This window comes from Sminthopsis crassicaudata, chromosome 4, assembly GCF_048593235.1.
Source record: "Sminthopsis crassicaudata isolate SCR6 chromosome 4, ASM4859323v1, whole genome shotgun sequence".
NCBI classification, from domain to species: domain Eukaryota; kingdom Metazoa; phylum Chordata; class Mammalia; order Dasyuromorphia; family Dasyuridae; genus Sminthopsis; species Sminthopsis crassicaudata.
In genome coordinates this window covers 291,220,407-291,235,742 of record NC_133620.1, presented here as the reverse complement: position 1 = coordinate 291,235,742, position 15,336 = coordinate 291,220,407, and the positions used below count along the sequence as shown (strand labels likewise).

Genomic DNA, 15,336 nt, shown 5'->3' with positions numbered 1-15,336 from the left:
TGGAAAAAAAGAAAAAGGATCATTTGTACAAAAATATCTATTGAAGATTTTTTATGTCAAAAACTCATATGTAACCTGTGTCTAGTAGTTGAGGGTAGCTGAATGTATTATCACAAATTGTAATGTTACTGCAGCATAAAATTAAAAATTAAAAAAAAAAAAAAAGCTGCCTAAGGGAAAGGCAAGAATATTTGTCTACTGCAGCCCTGCCCCCTTTAGCTTAAGATGGGTTTGGACCACGGAAATCTTTTCCCCAACAAGATACAACACACAATTAAGAGTCCTTCCATCTCCCTTTATTCTCCATATCTCACTATTAATCCAGATAATAAAAACCATTGAAGTCAAGCAAACCCTTGGACTGCCTCTTTCATCCCCTCCAGTCCCACCCTCCTGAGGTAGGAGAGGAGAGTGTTTGGAGAGGAGGAAAGGGCAGTCCTGGTACCCGTGATAGGGGAGATTACTGGAATACGGAGGCCTTGGGAGGAAAAGCAGAACCGGTTGGGAGAAATGTCTGGGAGTCCCCTTACCTCCCCAGATCATACTGGCCTGGGATGGGGGAAAGAATAGGACCATCAAATGGTCCTTTCCCCACCCACCCTCTCATTAATGCTCATCAGATTGGGGAAAGGGCATCAGCAGGACTGAGTTTCCCCCCAAAAGAATGGGGCTTCTCTTTTCCTCTCCCACCCAAATGGGGATGTGCTACTTAAGGCTGGGATCCTCTTCTAGGCTGGGACTGGCTTCTAGGCAAAGAAGCCTAGATTTGGCTGGGATTCTCCTCTACCCCTTTTTATAATCAGCCTCGCCCCTTTCCCTTTGGACTTTTAACACTGAGAGCTTTTGGCTGCCAATCTGGACGATGGGAGGTGGGGGAAGGGCAGCTCCTCAGCAGCAAAGGAAAGAAAAATAAATTAAAACCTACTTCAGCTCCCTCTAACCAACTTTCAGCTCTTCCTACCATTCCTCCTAGAGTAAGAAATTAATGCAGCACCTGTAACTCCACCCTTCCCAAAGGTCTGGGCCTAAAGGTACAGCCTAAGGCCTAAGGACTGTGTTGGAAAAGGACTGGGTTGGGCTGGTCTTCTGCTTCTCCAGGGGAATTTTTAAGAGTGTACTATCTCTGGAGTGTACCACCCACAAGTCGAAAGGGAGGAGGAGGAGGAAAAGGAAGAGGAGAAGGGAAAGAAGAAGGAATTTTTTGTCACTGGAAATTGAGTAACGCCGGTAAAATGGACTGTACCAAGGAAAAGGGGAAGGTACAAGTCCTTGGGAAAGAGGAATCCACAAAAATTCATTGGGGTAAGGGGTGCAAAGAGGAGCTCTTGGCTGGGTCTTTCTCGAGTGTCTGCGCCCCCCCCCCCCCTAGTTGGATAAGTCCATTTGCATCCAGAGAGTTGGGAAGGGGGGTAGAAGAGAAAGAACAGAGCACTTCCATAGAGGCGGATGAGTACACAAATCATGGGTGGGGAGAAGAGGATTCTTCCACTATGGGGTGGGAATGGTCCATGCCTAATGGAACATACCACTCAGGAAACAGAGAGGGGAGCAGAATGTTCCACAAACAAGATGAGAGGGAGTGTGTAGTCGGGAAAATCCATAAAGGGATTGGGAAGAAAGAGGAAAAGGGGTGGAAGAAAAGCGCTTTGTCCATGTCCACTTCGGAAGCTGAAGATTCGGAGTAGAGAATTATGGGAGGAGAGGCTTGGCTGTACCATAAAGGAGAAATGGGATGGGGGAAGTGAAGAGGGAGTCAGGCCCAGTCCAAGGACCATTAGGCTTGGGGAAGGAATGTGGAGGAGCGGTAGGAGAAAGGCTCAGGGGCCAGCCTCACCAGCCCCACCAGGTTTCTTTAGATAGTCACCCCCTCCCCGGCCATCAGTAGAGATCTCCCGAAAAACTGTGAGCATGGTGTGACGGATTCTGTCAGCGAGGTCCGGCACGTTGTCTGGGGTCAGCCCTTCTGTGGCTACAGGGGGAAGCACCCGTACCTGACATGTTCCTGGGGATGGGGAAACACAAGCTATCATTCCAGGTCGGTCTTCAATTTTCATCCCCCTTTATATTCTAAATAAAAAGCCTTTGCACAAGCCTCACTAGCAAGCTTACACATTTTTGCCTGCAGACATTAAATTTCTCCTTTCTGCCCCTAGGCCCCTCCTATTTTCTCCTCTCTACCTCTAATATCTAACTCATTCAAAGAACCCCTGAATATCAAAGCTGGAAGGGACCATTTAGAAAATCAAGTCCAATCCCAAGAAGAAATGAAGAGGGAAAGAAAGTGACTTAAGTTAGTGGGAACACTGGCACTAGAACCAGTTCCTGACAGTTTAGTCCAATTATTCTTTCTACTAGATGGAATCGGTATTATACCAGTTATCAATTCATCTAATAACCACAAAGGTGCCTCCAGTTACAAATATGGAAGTGTGTTTCAGAAGCATTGTGGTTTAGTAAGGAGAACATGGGACTCTAGTTTTACCAGCTATAAGTTTGGGCAATTTACCTCTGTACAGCAGTTTCCTAATCTGCTGAATGAAGATAATAATAATTCATTACCTACAAGGTTGAAGAAAGCAACTGAAACTTCATAAAATGCTACTGTCACTGTTATTCTGGAGCTATTTCCTCCTCTACAAACTGAGATAAATGATTCTTCACCAGAAAGATACACCTCTACAAATAGGTGTGTTTACCTGACTAGGGCCATCTAAAGGGGTTGGTGAAGAATCTCATAGAGAAATAGAAGCAGAAGAAAGTGGAGAAGGGAGGAGCAAAGGTATGATGCGTGCCCCAAGAGAAAGAAAACATTCAGAATGGTTCAAAAATTTCTTCAAAAAAGGAAAAAAGAAACCATGACCTTCTAGATGACTGTTAAGGTCATGCAAGTAAGTTAGTGCAGGGCCATTATTAGAACCCAGATTTCCACTCTCTTATTCAAGTACTTTTCCTTTCAAGACCCAGCTCAATCTCTGAAACCTTTCCTGATCCACTCTAGCCCAAAGTGATCCATACTTTCTGCATTCTGTAAACATCAACACCTTTCTGACTATCTTATATCTATTAGCTATTTTCTCATATATGTAAGCCCTGGTTTCCTACTAGATTATAAATTCTTTGAAGGACATCTTTATGTCCACCACAGCATTTGGCATAATGATTTACATACATAGTAGATATTCTATATTTGTTGAGTCTGATTTCCAGTGACTTGACTAAATAATCCAGCTCTGATGTTCTGTTTCTATGACTAAATGATTTCCTGGCTTCTCGAAGACTCATATTTCACCCTCCCTCCCACAATCCCACTGGCCACTCTACCCTCTCCCTTCCAAATCTTCATGATCAACACTTAGGTCTTCTCACCTGAGGTGAAGCGCCGTTCTTTCTTGCAGTAGAAGTCTTTATAGGAGGACATGACAATGGGGATAATAGGGACCTGCAGGAAGGGTAAGGGTAAAATCAGAGGACAGCCTTCTTCTTCAGCCCTCCTCCCCTGATAGTCCCTTTATCTGATCATCTCCTGATGAGTTTCTTCCCCTTGTTCATTAGCCCACAGAGAGTAAAGGGGTTTGGAGTTGGCTGGAAAGTTGCAGGAGAAAGGGAGTCTGTCAGTGGTCAAATGGGGAAACTGAATTCTGACCTGGGCCTGAACAGCAAGGTGGAAGGCGCCACGTTTGAAGGGAAGCATAGAGCCATTGTGGTTCCTGGTACCCTCAGGAAAAACCCAAACTCGGACCTAGGGAAGAAACTGGATCAGAGATAAGAAGAGACAGAACAAGCCAGAGATACAGCCAGTGTAATATAGAATGGAGAAGTTAGTGTCAAAGAGCAGATGTAACTCCGGGATATTAGAGGTGCTTCTGTGTGGCCGTTTAATCCCCTTTTCCCAATGAATTTTTTTCCCCCTCTTTTGGGTAACTCACGTTCTGGCTGAGCAGAGTTTGCGCAGCTTCAGCCATGACACTGATTGCATCCCCAGTCCGTTTCCGGTCAATGAAGATGACTCCAGCCAACCAGCACGCTAGCCCTGCTGGCCCAGCCCATAGCAGTTCCCGCTTGGCGATGGGTACACAACGACCTGGGAGCACTTCCATCATTCCTAAGGCAGGGAAATAGTAGTGATAGGAGCCAGTGAGTATGATATTCACTCTCAGTGTAAAGAGCAGAAAATAGGTTGTGGGACAGTAAGGGAAAGTGCTTTTACTTGAGAGGAAGAGTAATGGAATGACAGGAAAGTGACACCCAAAGGGTGTCAAGACTATTTTAGAGGGGAGAGAAGTAATTTGGAGGGAGATTTACCTCCCAGGGAAAGTTCTTTAAAGGGAGATCAGACACCAGGTGGAGAGGGGTAGAAGGAGGAAGGCAGGAGAGACCTTAAGGTTTGGAAGGAAGAAGAGGGAAGAGAAGTTCCTAATATAGATGGGGAGGAAATTCTCAAGGAGAAAACAGTAGGGAAAGGGGGAGCAATACTTTCTAAGGTGAGAGGCTCTAAGAACATTTCCCATTGGGAACCAATGTATCTGGGGTGTGGGGTAATGAATATCTCTAGGGTAGAAGGCTCCTTGGAGATGAGAGTTTTAAAACCTAGAGGGAGAAGAGGGTACTCGGGGAGAAATTTTCCTATGGTTATGAGAGAGGACTGTCTTACCTAGTAGGTCAAGGGAGCTTTGGTGGTTGGAGACAACAACATAGGGCTGGGAGGGGGGGAAGTGATGGGCCCCTCGAACCTCCAGCCGGATCCCATACAGGTACTTGATGTGCAGCAGCATTAGTCGAAGGATCCTATGGGGATAGACCCAGGATACCACAGTTGAGTGTTTGGCAGAAAGGATCACATAGTTCTTCTACTTATTTCCCTAGTATTCCTTTAACCCCACCCTCATCTTCTTGCATCTATCTTTTTCTCCATCTCAATTTTCCCTTCTCTTTTTCTGTTTCTTTTTTGCCTTATGTGTATGATCTTTCTCCCCTGGGTCCTTCTATATCTTCCCCACTCTGTAATCCCTTGTGCCTGGTACCTCTAGTAATCCATTTCCCCCACCCTGTTTTCATTCCCCATTCCTTGGGTTTCTCTCTCACTTCATGTTCTCCACGTTTCGTCCTCGAAGAGCACACACAGGGATGGCCAGCACTGCCAGGAAAAGGATCCAGCCGTTGTAGAAGGCCATTTTGCAGAAGTACTTGGCACTGGTGCTGTAACCCCAGAGCACAGGCACCAGCAGCAAAAGTAGCAACAGAAAGAGCAGCAGCATTGTCCATGGCCCTGGCCACAGCTCCATGCTGGCCACCTGTAAGGAGCAGTGGGGAGGGAGGAGATAGATAGTGGGCCTGGAGTACTAGAAGGGAGATGTTGGGGGGAGTGGCCAACAGGGACCGGAGCAGAGAGACAATAAGACAAAAGTACAGGTGGGAGAGTAAGAACTTAGGGGGTCAGATTGAAGGGGGGTGGAGGGATGAGGGGTAAAGTCATGGTAGAGACAAGGGCCTTCCATTCCCAAATTCCCACCCAGTCAATCCACTTCAGAAAGATAGTAGGGACATAAGAACTGAGAAATCCTTCCTGGTTCCAAGATATATAAACAAAAACACATAAATGTATACACATAGAGGTATTAAAAAAAAAAAAAAAGACATACACAAAACACACATCAGAATTGAAAGCAAGATAGTCATACCTATTAACAGCCTGATAGACACATGCATATATATAAATACACTTGGACATATATATGGAAAAAGACAAATATAGATATATAGGGATAGGGACTAGATCTATGATTTCTTTAATGTAAGTACTCCCAAGTGAGGAAATCCCCTTAACCAATCTAGATCAGCACTTTCAATACAATTCATAGTTTATCCAGGGTATGTATTGGAGGCAGAATGTGAATCCAAATCTTCGTGACTACACAGCCATCTTGTCTCTCTCAGAGGCAGAGAGAGCTAAACACACCCAGAGAATCCCAATTTCACCCAAACTTTTCCCCTAGTTCCCCTCTAAAAATACATAGAAAAATCTGAGGACAAAAGACAGACACAGATTGAACCAGGAACAGAGAGCTATGTTCCTCTTTTCCTCTGTCCCCCACCCAATATACAACCTCTCCAGGTATTAGAGGAAACATGATGAGGATTACTTAGGTGATGAGTTAAGAATCCCACAGAACTGTAAAGAATCCATAGTACTGTGAAAGAAGAGGTGGGGTGCGTATGTGTCGAAGATCACACTACCTGCCTCAGGAGGAAGAAGTGGCTCAGGAGAAAAAGAAGACAATATGACATGAGGAAAAAGAAGACAGTGACGTCTCCCTCAGAAGTGGACACAATTCATCTTCCTTCTCCTCCCCCCATTAAGGGAAGGCAGTGGCTGACTTGAGTGTCAAAGGTAAAAGAGCTCAATCCCATTGGCCAAGTGTGATAACATCACAAGGAAGAAACATGTGACAAACACATACACATTTTCAAGTGGCCTGGCAGAGAAGACATAACTGAACAGGGACAAACAAAGACACTCATAGTACATCACCTATGCCTCTTTCTCTTTCCTGAGGATGATGACATTAAGCACACAATATATATTAGCTTAATTGAGTCAAGAATTGCAGTAGGAAACACATAATAGATACTTAACGGGTGAGCACAAATGGAGAGGATAAAGGTCCTCATGGGGGGGAAGGGGTAACCAGACAGAGAATAAGGAGGCCTTGGGAATGAAGAAATGGTGATGACAGAAATCAACCTCCATGTGTAACAATCCTCTGAACACACACCCACACACACACACACATACATATATGTACCAGGTGAAGAATTCAAGAATGAAGACATGCTCACGCTGTTGATAACAAAAACACCAGGTATTTAATACTGTAGGACTATAGACACTAACATGAAATACGATGTATTCTAAGTACATGCACAACATGCCAAAAGTATAACATGCTTTCATAAAGGACACAGAAATCATGAGGATTTCATAACTACTGAAGAGGGAATGGGAAAGTGCACAGGGGGAAATTCAATAATGTGAAGAGGCAGAATGGTGGTAACATAATGGAGGAATGAATATAACAAATGTAAGTCATATGGAGATAACATTCAATGCAGTACAGAAACAAAGATACTAATAAAATGTCTGGGGTGAAAATAACATGCTAACTCATTAAACATGCAAATGATGAAAGCAGTGGAATGAATGTTCAACATTAATAAAAACGTGGACAGATGAGAGTGACATACTCATACACATCCATATAAGTACACACTGATAAATTATAGCAGTAGTATAGATAACATGTCATGCAGAAATGTGGGTCAAGTCAAATACATGCAAGGGCCCATGAACATGAGATGGGTTTTGTGTGTGTGAAGTCCACATGGGCTATGTGCACAATTTCTTCAGGAACACATATCTAAGAATATCCAAAGGATATCCAACCATATAAGATTGCCAGTTGTGTTACATAAACATATTGTTTACAAAACAGTACAGGAAAGAAATGGTGAAATGGATGTTATCATATGACCAGAAATGCTATATAACATAAGATATATAACATAAGATATACGTGCTCAAGCAATGCTAGAACTTCCTTAGAAACTAAATGCAGCAAAAGAGGTTAATACAACATAAAGATGTATGTTAAAAAATAAATTGAATCATGGACTCAGACACCTGATTGTTCAATAGGGCAATAATCACAGCTACAACTTGTGAAATGCAACAAAACATGCCACGGGCACAATGTGTGTGGGTGTATGTGCATATATACATATGCATGTATATATAAAAACTATGTGAAGATAACTACCTGGGTAGTGAAAGTCATGGGCAGAGCATATGAATATAAACATACAACTAATATGTAATGGAAAGATCTGAGAAGGTAGGAATATATTTGAATTTGAATATATATTTGTGTAAGATATTTAAATATGCTCCAAAAGGATATGACACAAGGGACAGGTCATATTACACTAGGTGATTGGACAAGTATGAACTTAGAAAACAAAAGCATTTTAGCCATCCTTCCTAACGGGGGATGGATATAACATCTAGCTAATATGAGCACATCTGCCACAACCATGGATCATATGGGAGCACATTTAGCTACACAGCCACTATCTGAAGCATGCACACTGGGTGGAGAAAAGGAAACAAGACACGTGTGTCAGAAAGGGCCTAACATGCACATAGGAACGTAGAGACCTTAGGTTCTGTGCATGGAAACAGAGGGGTGTCCTGGTATGATCCTGGCAACCAATATTCTCTTGGAGGAGGAGTCAGGAATGTAGTTTATAATCTACACTCCTTCCAAGGGATACAAGGGACCGAAAGAGCAACTGGGGGGAGGGGTGCAGGGAATTCCACAGTCCCCTCACCAAGCACACTTCCTTCCCACCCCGTCACTATCCCATAATCAGGCCAACCCTCCACTCACCAGGCCCTCCTCCATCCCTTTTCTTTTCTGTCTGGATCCTCTCCATCTTTCTCAGCCACTCCTCTCCCAAGTCTGCCTTGCACTCTTTCCCCAGACCCCATTCTCCACCTCCATGACCTCCCAGCTCCCTCCTCCCCCGACCCATCTCTCATCCCCCTCCCCAGTTCCATCCCTCCCCCACCTCAGTGGGGTAGGGGGCCTAGGGGGCTGGCCCCCTCCCCAGCCAGGCTGCGGCAGCGGTGGTGGCGGCTGTGTCTCTGTCTCTGATGGGGAGTCGGTGCCAAGGGGCCCTCAGGGTTTAGGGGTATCCTAGCCCCGGCTGGTGGAGGGGCTGTGGGAGTGGGGGGCCGGACCCATAGTGGTGAGAATGGTGGGAGGGAGGGTGTTCCCCCGGCTCTCTCCCTCCCTCCCTTACTGCTGTCTCTCCCTCGGAGGGCTGGGGCTGCCGATGCTGCTGCTGTCCCCCCCCCCCAACGCCTGCCTGTTTCCGGGGCTGGCCAGGAAGTGGGGGGCGGTGACAGGCGGGCTATCTTGCCAATAGCCTGGACAGGGACCCAAGCATTCCCTCCCTCCAGCTTTTGGCCCTCCCTGCCTCTTCTTTTTTCCGCTAGCTCCTCCTGCTGAGGGTTCTGGCTATTCCCTCCAGCTGTCTCTTTCATAACCCCTTTTCCCCTGTCTCTGGTCCCGATCTTTCCCTGCTCATTTATCCCTCCTCCGTTCTCAGCCTTCTCCTCTCTCTCCGTTAGAACAGCTTTCCTCCTCCTTCCGTTCCTCTGCATCTCCTTCTCACCATCCTTTTTCTCCAGCTGCTTTTCCTCTATCTCAGCCTCTCCCATCCTTATCTTTCTTGTCTCTCCTAATCTTTCCGCCGGCCGGTGGCTGTCCTCTTCTCTCTGTCCTCGCGGTATCTTCACCGCTCTCAGGACACCAGCCCCTCCCCCCTTTTCATCTTGCCCTCTTTCTGATCTTCCTGCCCCCAACCCCCCGGCTCCCTCCCTGCACCTGCCCTCTGGGGCCTCTCTCCCCCACCTCAGAGATGGAATTGCCTATTTTTCCCACCCTGAATCAGGGCTTGGCTGTCCACTCTTCCTGGGAGGGGGCGGGTGAGATGGGGCACACTCAGCCCTCGAGCTCGCTCCCCCAGTTTCTAAGGCTGCTCCCCTCACTTCTCGGACCCTCCTTGATACTACTGGCTTCGTTCCTTTCTCTCCCCTCTCTATCTCGTTCCAAACAAAACACCACACACTCCATCATCACCTCTTCCCTTCTCTTCCTCGCTGGGCCAGGCCCTGTTTTCTCTCTCTCCAATAAAAGCCCTACCTTCAGCTAACCAACTCCATCAATTCGGGACCGCCCTCTCGCTTTCCCTTTCCTCTCCACTCCCCCAGATGTTGGGGTTCTTCTGGGCTCTTGCCCCACTTGGTTTCTCTCTGAGGGCCCCTGTCTGCTTTGTCTCCTCCCTCCCATAGAACCATGGAACACAGAATGTCGGAGCTGGAGACCTTGGAGACCACCTGTCCTCCTTTTACAGAGGCCCAAAGAAACTGATGCTAAGGAGACGGCTTCTCCTCTCCTCTCCTCGTTCCTCCCACAGCTAACCTGGGTCTCCCCACGGCCTCTCAGCCAGGGCGGGAGCGGCCGGCGGGGGCGGGTGGAGGGGTGTGTGAAAGGGCGGGTTATTACCAGGTCGCTGTGCCTGGGCCCCACAGGAGGGAGACTCACTGCCTAGGCCTGGCTGCCTACACCAAGCACTTGAGCCACGCTGAGCGGTAGCGGGTAGAGCAGGGGCACCTGCCCTGGAAGAAGACCCCAGTTCTGCTTGGTGTGTCACAGGGAGGAAGGGGCGGTCCTAATTCTAGCTCTGCAGATCATGGCAGAAACATTAGAGTATCAGAACTGGGAAGGACCCCGGAGATCATCCGAAGCATGATGGAAACGAGACCGTCCAGCTGCACTGTGCAAAGACGCCGAAAACATGAGGATCTGGCGGAAGGCCAGTGGCGGAGGCCACCCAAAGAATCAGGCCGAGTCAGACTCTGACCCCCGGGACTCTAACTACAAACTCAGCACTCTTTCTCCACTGCACCACTCGAGCTGAATTAGATTTAAAATCGTTTCTGCTCTGTGCGTCATCGAAGAAAGGAATCTGGAGAGTTCCGCTCCGTGCGTAGGCCAAGATTAAGGGGGATGGAGTGCGTGGGCGCTCTTAGGGATGGGGGTGGGGCGGAAGAGTTTTATAAAGCAAGCGATGGAGGATCTGTGACGTCAAGGAGATGGGGCCAATTGCCATTCTCGGGCAACATCATTGTAAAAGGCGCCGGACGTACTCAGATTCGGTTTCTTACGTCACCGAAACGGCTGAAGCCATTTTGAACCCGGTGACTAGCATGATTTTTTTTTTTTGCTTCCAATCCCGGCTAATCTGCGAGGTCTACAGGTAGCCAATCAAATTTGAGGGTTTGCTGGAAGTGGCGAACGGAGAAGGAATTTAAGGCCGGGGTGGTGGCCAAACCGAGACCAATTGCAACCCAGTCGTTATAGCAACGGGAAAGACGGAGAGGAAAGGGTGGGTCCAAGGAAGGAAAACCTCCTCCGGATAGGCCCGCTCTGTCTCTCACTGCGTGTTTGCGACCCTTTCCTAGCCAACCGTCTGCTTCGGAATTTACGCGCTCACAGTCCAATAGGATCTCTGGATTGTGAATGAACTGGAGGAAGGACGGGGGCGGGAATTGGCTGGATCATTAATAGCTAGAATCTGGGTCCTGGAGCCGATGGAGACGACACATAGCAGTGGGGGACGAGTGGTGCTGCTGATATAGTAGACTCTTCTTTGCAGCGGACAATAGGGTCCGCCGGAACATTTTACGGCTTATCCTATGACGCAAGCATCTTGACTGTCGACTGCTTCGTCCAATAATCACTCTTTAAGGGCGGGGCAATGTGTGCCTCTCCCTCCCCAGACTGGCGACCAATCCTTTCTTTCCGAACGCGATGTGACTGGTGGGCAGGATCACCAATGGAGGCTCGAAGACCTTGACGGATGACCAATGGGCAAGAGCAGGGGGGTGGGCTTTTTGGACCTTCTGGGTTTGTATATGTGTTTAGTGGGGGAAGACCTGTGTTGCGCGGGCAACTGTTGAGGGGCCATGGCAGCGGCCAGAAAGGAGGACGGGGGCTCCGAAGGGCCAAACCGAGACCGGGGAGGGGCAGGTGCGGCCTTCGAGTGTAACATCTGTCTGGAGACAGCGCGGGAGGCGGTGGTCAGTATGTGCGGCCACCTGTACTGGTGAGAGCCCCGGGACACCCCCCACTCCTCCCACCACACCAATGAGAACCCGGGACATGGACCTTTACTAGTAAAGTAGTGAGGGCCTTGGAATATGCCTCCCTCCCACTGCCCCGCTCCCTCCCCCCCGCCCCGGCTCTGGCTCTGGCTCTCTCTGTCTCTCTCCTCTCTGTGTCTCTCCTCTCTCGCTCGCTCTCCTAGAGGGAGTTCTGGGACACACTATCCTGAGCTCCCCTCCCTAATAACAGACACTCTGGGACATATGCACGCTCATGCATATTCCCAGAGAGCCCTAAGGGACAGACCTCTGCTTAACCCGCCTCTAGTTAATGGCATAAGCCTGCAGCACATCCACGGCCGCGTCCCCGGTGCTGGTGGGAGAGCTCGGGGAGACCGACTGGTGAGAGGTCCCCCGGGTGTTCTCCCCAAGACACCCCCACCTCTCCGTGTGTAAGAGTGGTAAGAATCCCTTGAACACATGCACACGCCCCCTCCTCACGCTGGTGGGTGACGTGTGTGAGAGAGATGTCTATGTGAGACATTTGAAGAGATGGACCCTATTAACTGCAATCCTGCCTGTATGTCTGGCAGCCTTAGGAGGCGCCCACACGCACACGTTGCCCAGGTTCTTGGAACACTCACAGGTACTTGTTCCAATGGCAGCTTTGGATAAACACCGTACACGGACTTGTGCTCCTGATGAGAGCTTGGGATCCCGTGTCTGTGCTGGGGACCGCCAGGGGACATAGACACACACATGCTGGCGGGGGGTAGAAAAGGTGACTCCCCTGTGCACCCAGGATGCACGTCCAACTTATAGTACTTAAATAAATAGTTATTAACTGCCCAGTGTGCTGAGCAACAGATACAAAAGTTTAGATCAGGTGTGGTACCTGACTTCATGGAGCCTCCAGGGGGGTGTACCACGAGTATAAATAACATGGATGGATGGACAAAATAGTGTATGAAAAGTGCGTGAGAGGTCAAATGTGAATGTGTTATGGCTGGAGGGTGTCAGAAAGGGAGGAGCGGTGTTGGGTTTTAAAAAAAGCAGTCCTTCTCAGAGTTGGACTCGGAGGAGGTCAGCTACCTGGAGTTGTGATAGCTAGTAATCTAATTTGGAAAGTAGAGTACACAGGGGGGAATACTATGAAATTAAATTGGAAAGGTAAGTTGTTTCCAGCTGCAGAGATGCGTGAATTCCACGCAGAGGTTTTAGGGAATTGTGATCAAAGTGACTTGACCAGTATTTAAAGAAAATTGGCCTGGCAGTAGTCTGAGAAGAAATGAAAGTATTTGGGAGGGAAATCTTTACTGATGGTGGTAGTAGAAAGAACATTGATGAAAGAAAGGTAGAGGTGAAAGTTAATAGGACTGGCCAACTGATTGGATGTAAGAAGTTAAAAAAGGGGAAAGTGTAAAAAGTAATACTGGTTTTGAATATGGGAGTCTGTAAGAATGATGTTTATTGCCATTGGCAGAAATAATGAAGTCAAAAGGGAGAACAGGTTTGGAGGGAATGATAGAATCTTAGGATTTACACCTGAAAGGAACCTTGGAAATCATTTAGTTTAGTCTCATTTTCTTAATAAGGAAACAGATTCAGCTAAGTCAAATGTCTTGCCCAGGGTTAAACAGAAAACAGGCCAGCACAGATTCAAACTTGATTCCATTGACTCAGAATATAATAAACATTCTGCTATATAAATGAACTTAGATTTACTAAATTGTTGAACTGGAAAATTTGGTCTGATAGCCAGGTGCAGAACCATTTATGTAGCTGTCATGGCTGGAGGTAAGAGATTGTACTAAAGGAGATAGAAGAGGGTTAAGAACTTGCCTTGAAGGGTTGAGAAGAGGAGTCAGCCAAGGATTCAAGGCATCGTTAGAGATGGAGGAAAACTAAGGGGAATGCGGCGCATCTGAAGTCAAGGGAGGAGATAGGTATCTTGAAGGAGGGATTATTCAGTGTAACTGAGGCTATTGCATTTTTTTTTAATATAACTTTAAGAGATCAGTTTGATATGAAGTGATTAAAGTATAATTCAGATTGTGAAGGGTTGGTGTTAAGGAAGTGACACAAAGGATTGTATTTGTAGGGGAGACTTAGGGCATTTGGGATAATATGAATTCATTTTGATGTGACGACAGGTTGAAAAAGATTGAAGGAATACTAATGAATGGTGAGGGGAATGGGGCTGGGAGGCAGTTGGGGCCTGGGACCTCTGTGTATCTTCTATCTGCAGCTGTTCTGACCTCTGATCTCTCCTCCCACCAAGCTGGCCTTGTCTCCACCAGGTGAGTAGTGGCGTGGATGGAGAGGAAAGGGAAGTGGGAGATGGGTGCTGAGAAATGGAGAGGCCTGGGGAGTGGGAGACCCAACCTATTTACTGTATACCACACTTCTTTCCTCAGTGGCTGGAGACTCGACCTGAAAGACAAGAATGCCCTGTGTGTAAGGCTGGAATAAGCCGGGAGAAAGTTGTCCCACTGTATGGGAGAGGAAGCCAGAAACAACAGGACCCTAGGTGAGAAGGAGAATATGAGGGTAGAATCAGGCTCTGGGGATAACTTTTTAAGTCTTGAGAAAAAGCAGGTGATGGCTTCCTCATGTAATCTTTATCTTCAACAGATTGAAAACACCGCCACGTCCACAGGGCCAGAGGCCTGCCCCTGAAAGCAGAGGGGTGAGACTTGTTTTTTCCCATCATGACTTTGTATCCCCAAAATTCCTCTTTCATCACTTATCTTATATCTACCATTTTTTCATCTCAACAGGGATTCCATTCGTATGGAGATGCTGGAGGCTTCCACCTTTCTTTTGGTGTGGGTGCCTTTCCCTTTGGTTTTTTCACAACTGTCTTCAATGCCCATGAGCCTTTCTACCGGGGCCCAGGTAAGAGCCTTCTCCCTTTTTCCTCAGGATGAGAGTCTTCTAGCTCATTCCTTGGGGCAAGGGACTCTTTTCTGCAACTCTTTGATTTCTCTTATAGGTATGGACCTGGGACCCGGCCGTCCAGGCTCCGGCTGGCAGGACTCCCTCTTCCTCCTCCTTGCCATATTCTTCTTTTTTTGGCTGCTCAGTGTCTGAGCTGCCCCGTCTTAGGGGCCTCCCCCAACTAGAAGGAGAATCAGTATTGGGGGGCCCCAAAACTTTTTTTTAGGTATCTGCTCTCTGCTGGCTGAGGACAGACACAGCCTCCCCCCCAATCCCATCCCTCTTAAGTGAGGGAGAGGGAATCAACTGAGTACTGAGTGGGAGAGCCAGAGAACCCTTTCCTCTCTAGTTGCTAAGTTCAGATGCAACTTTACTCCCAACTTGAGGGGTGAGGGAGTGAGAAATGGGTAAGGGGACTGTCTACTTTCTTCTCTACTTCTTCCCAAGTTCTCTTATTTGGGATGAAGAGGAAGTGTTCTTTATTCTCCCAATTTTTGATTTAATTTAATTTCCCCCTCTATGCCTAGGATGGGTTCTGTCTCCCTACCTTCATCCCCATCCTCACTCCATAATTTGTAAGGAATTCAATAAAAAAAAAATTGAAAATATGTCTGTGGGAACTTCCCAACCCTACTCCATTCTCTCCACCCCATTCCCCTGCTCCTTGC

General features: G+C 47.5%; 2 protein-coding genes across 5 annotated transcripts; one reads left to right on the top strand and one right to left on the bottom strand.

The window, feature by feature from the left end:
- Window positions 1-274: 274 nt before the first annotated feature.
- Window positions 275-11,278, bottom strand: AGPAT1 (1-acylglycerol-3-phosphate O-acyltransferase 1). Of its 4 annotated transcripts, none has more exons than XM_074311346.1 (7): window positions 10,128-11,278; window positions 5,083-5,291; window positions 4,652-4,785; window positions 3,927-4,102; window positions 3,644-3,739; window positions 3,367-3,439; window positions 275-2,002 (listed from the first exon to the last, which is right to left on the bottom strand). In XM_074311346.1, the coding sequence occupies exons 2-7, from the start codon at window positions 5,280-5,282 to the stop codon at window positions 1,818-1,820; spliced, it is 864 nt and encodes a 287-aa protein (XP_074167447.1). In that variant the 5' UTR covers window positions 5,283-5,291; window positions 10,128-11,278; the 3' UTR covers window positions 275-1,817. The 4 variants fall into 4 exon arrangements, with proteins under 4 accessions (XP_074167447.1, XP_074167446.1, XP_074167445.1 ...); XM_074311345.1 differs by lacking the exon at window positions 10,128-11,278 and adding an exon at window positions 9,765-9,912; XM_074311344.1 differs by lacking the exon at window positions 10,128-11,278 and adding an exon at window positions 8,626-8,927.
- RNF5 (ring finger protein 5) lies at window positions 11,267-15,276 on the top strand. The gene is made up of 6 exons (XM_074311350.1): window positions 11,267-11,730; window positions 14,010-14,028; window positions 14,146-14,258; window positions 14,363-14,417; window positions 14,509-14,626; window positions 14,724-15,276. Exons 1-6 carry the CDS (start codon window positions 11,591-11,593, stop codon window positions 14,819-14,821), a joined length of 543 nt encoding a protein of 180 aa, XP_074167451.1. The 5' UTR covers window positions 11,267-11,590; the 3' UTR covers window positions 14,822-15,276.
- Window positions 15,277-15,336: the final 60 nt, after the last annotated feature.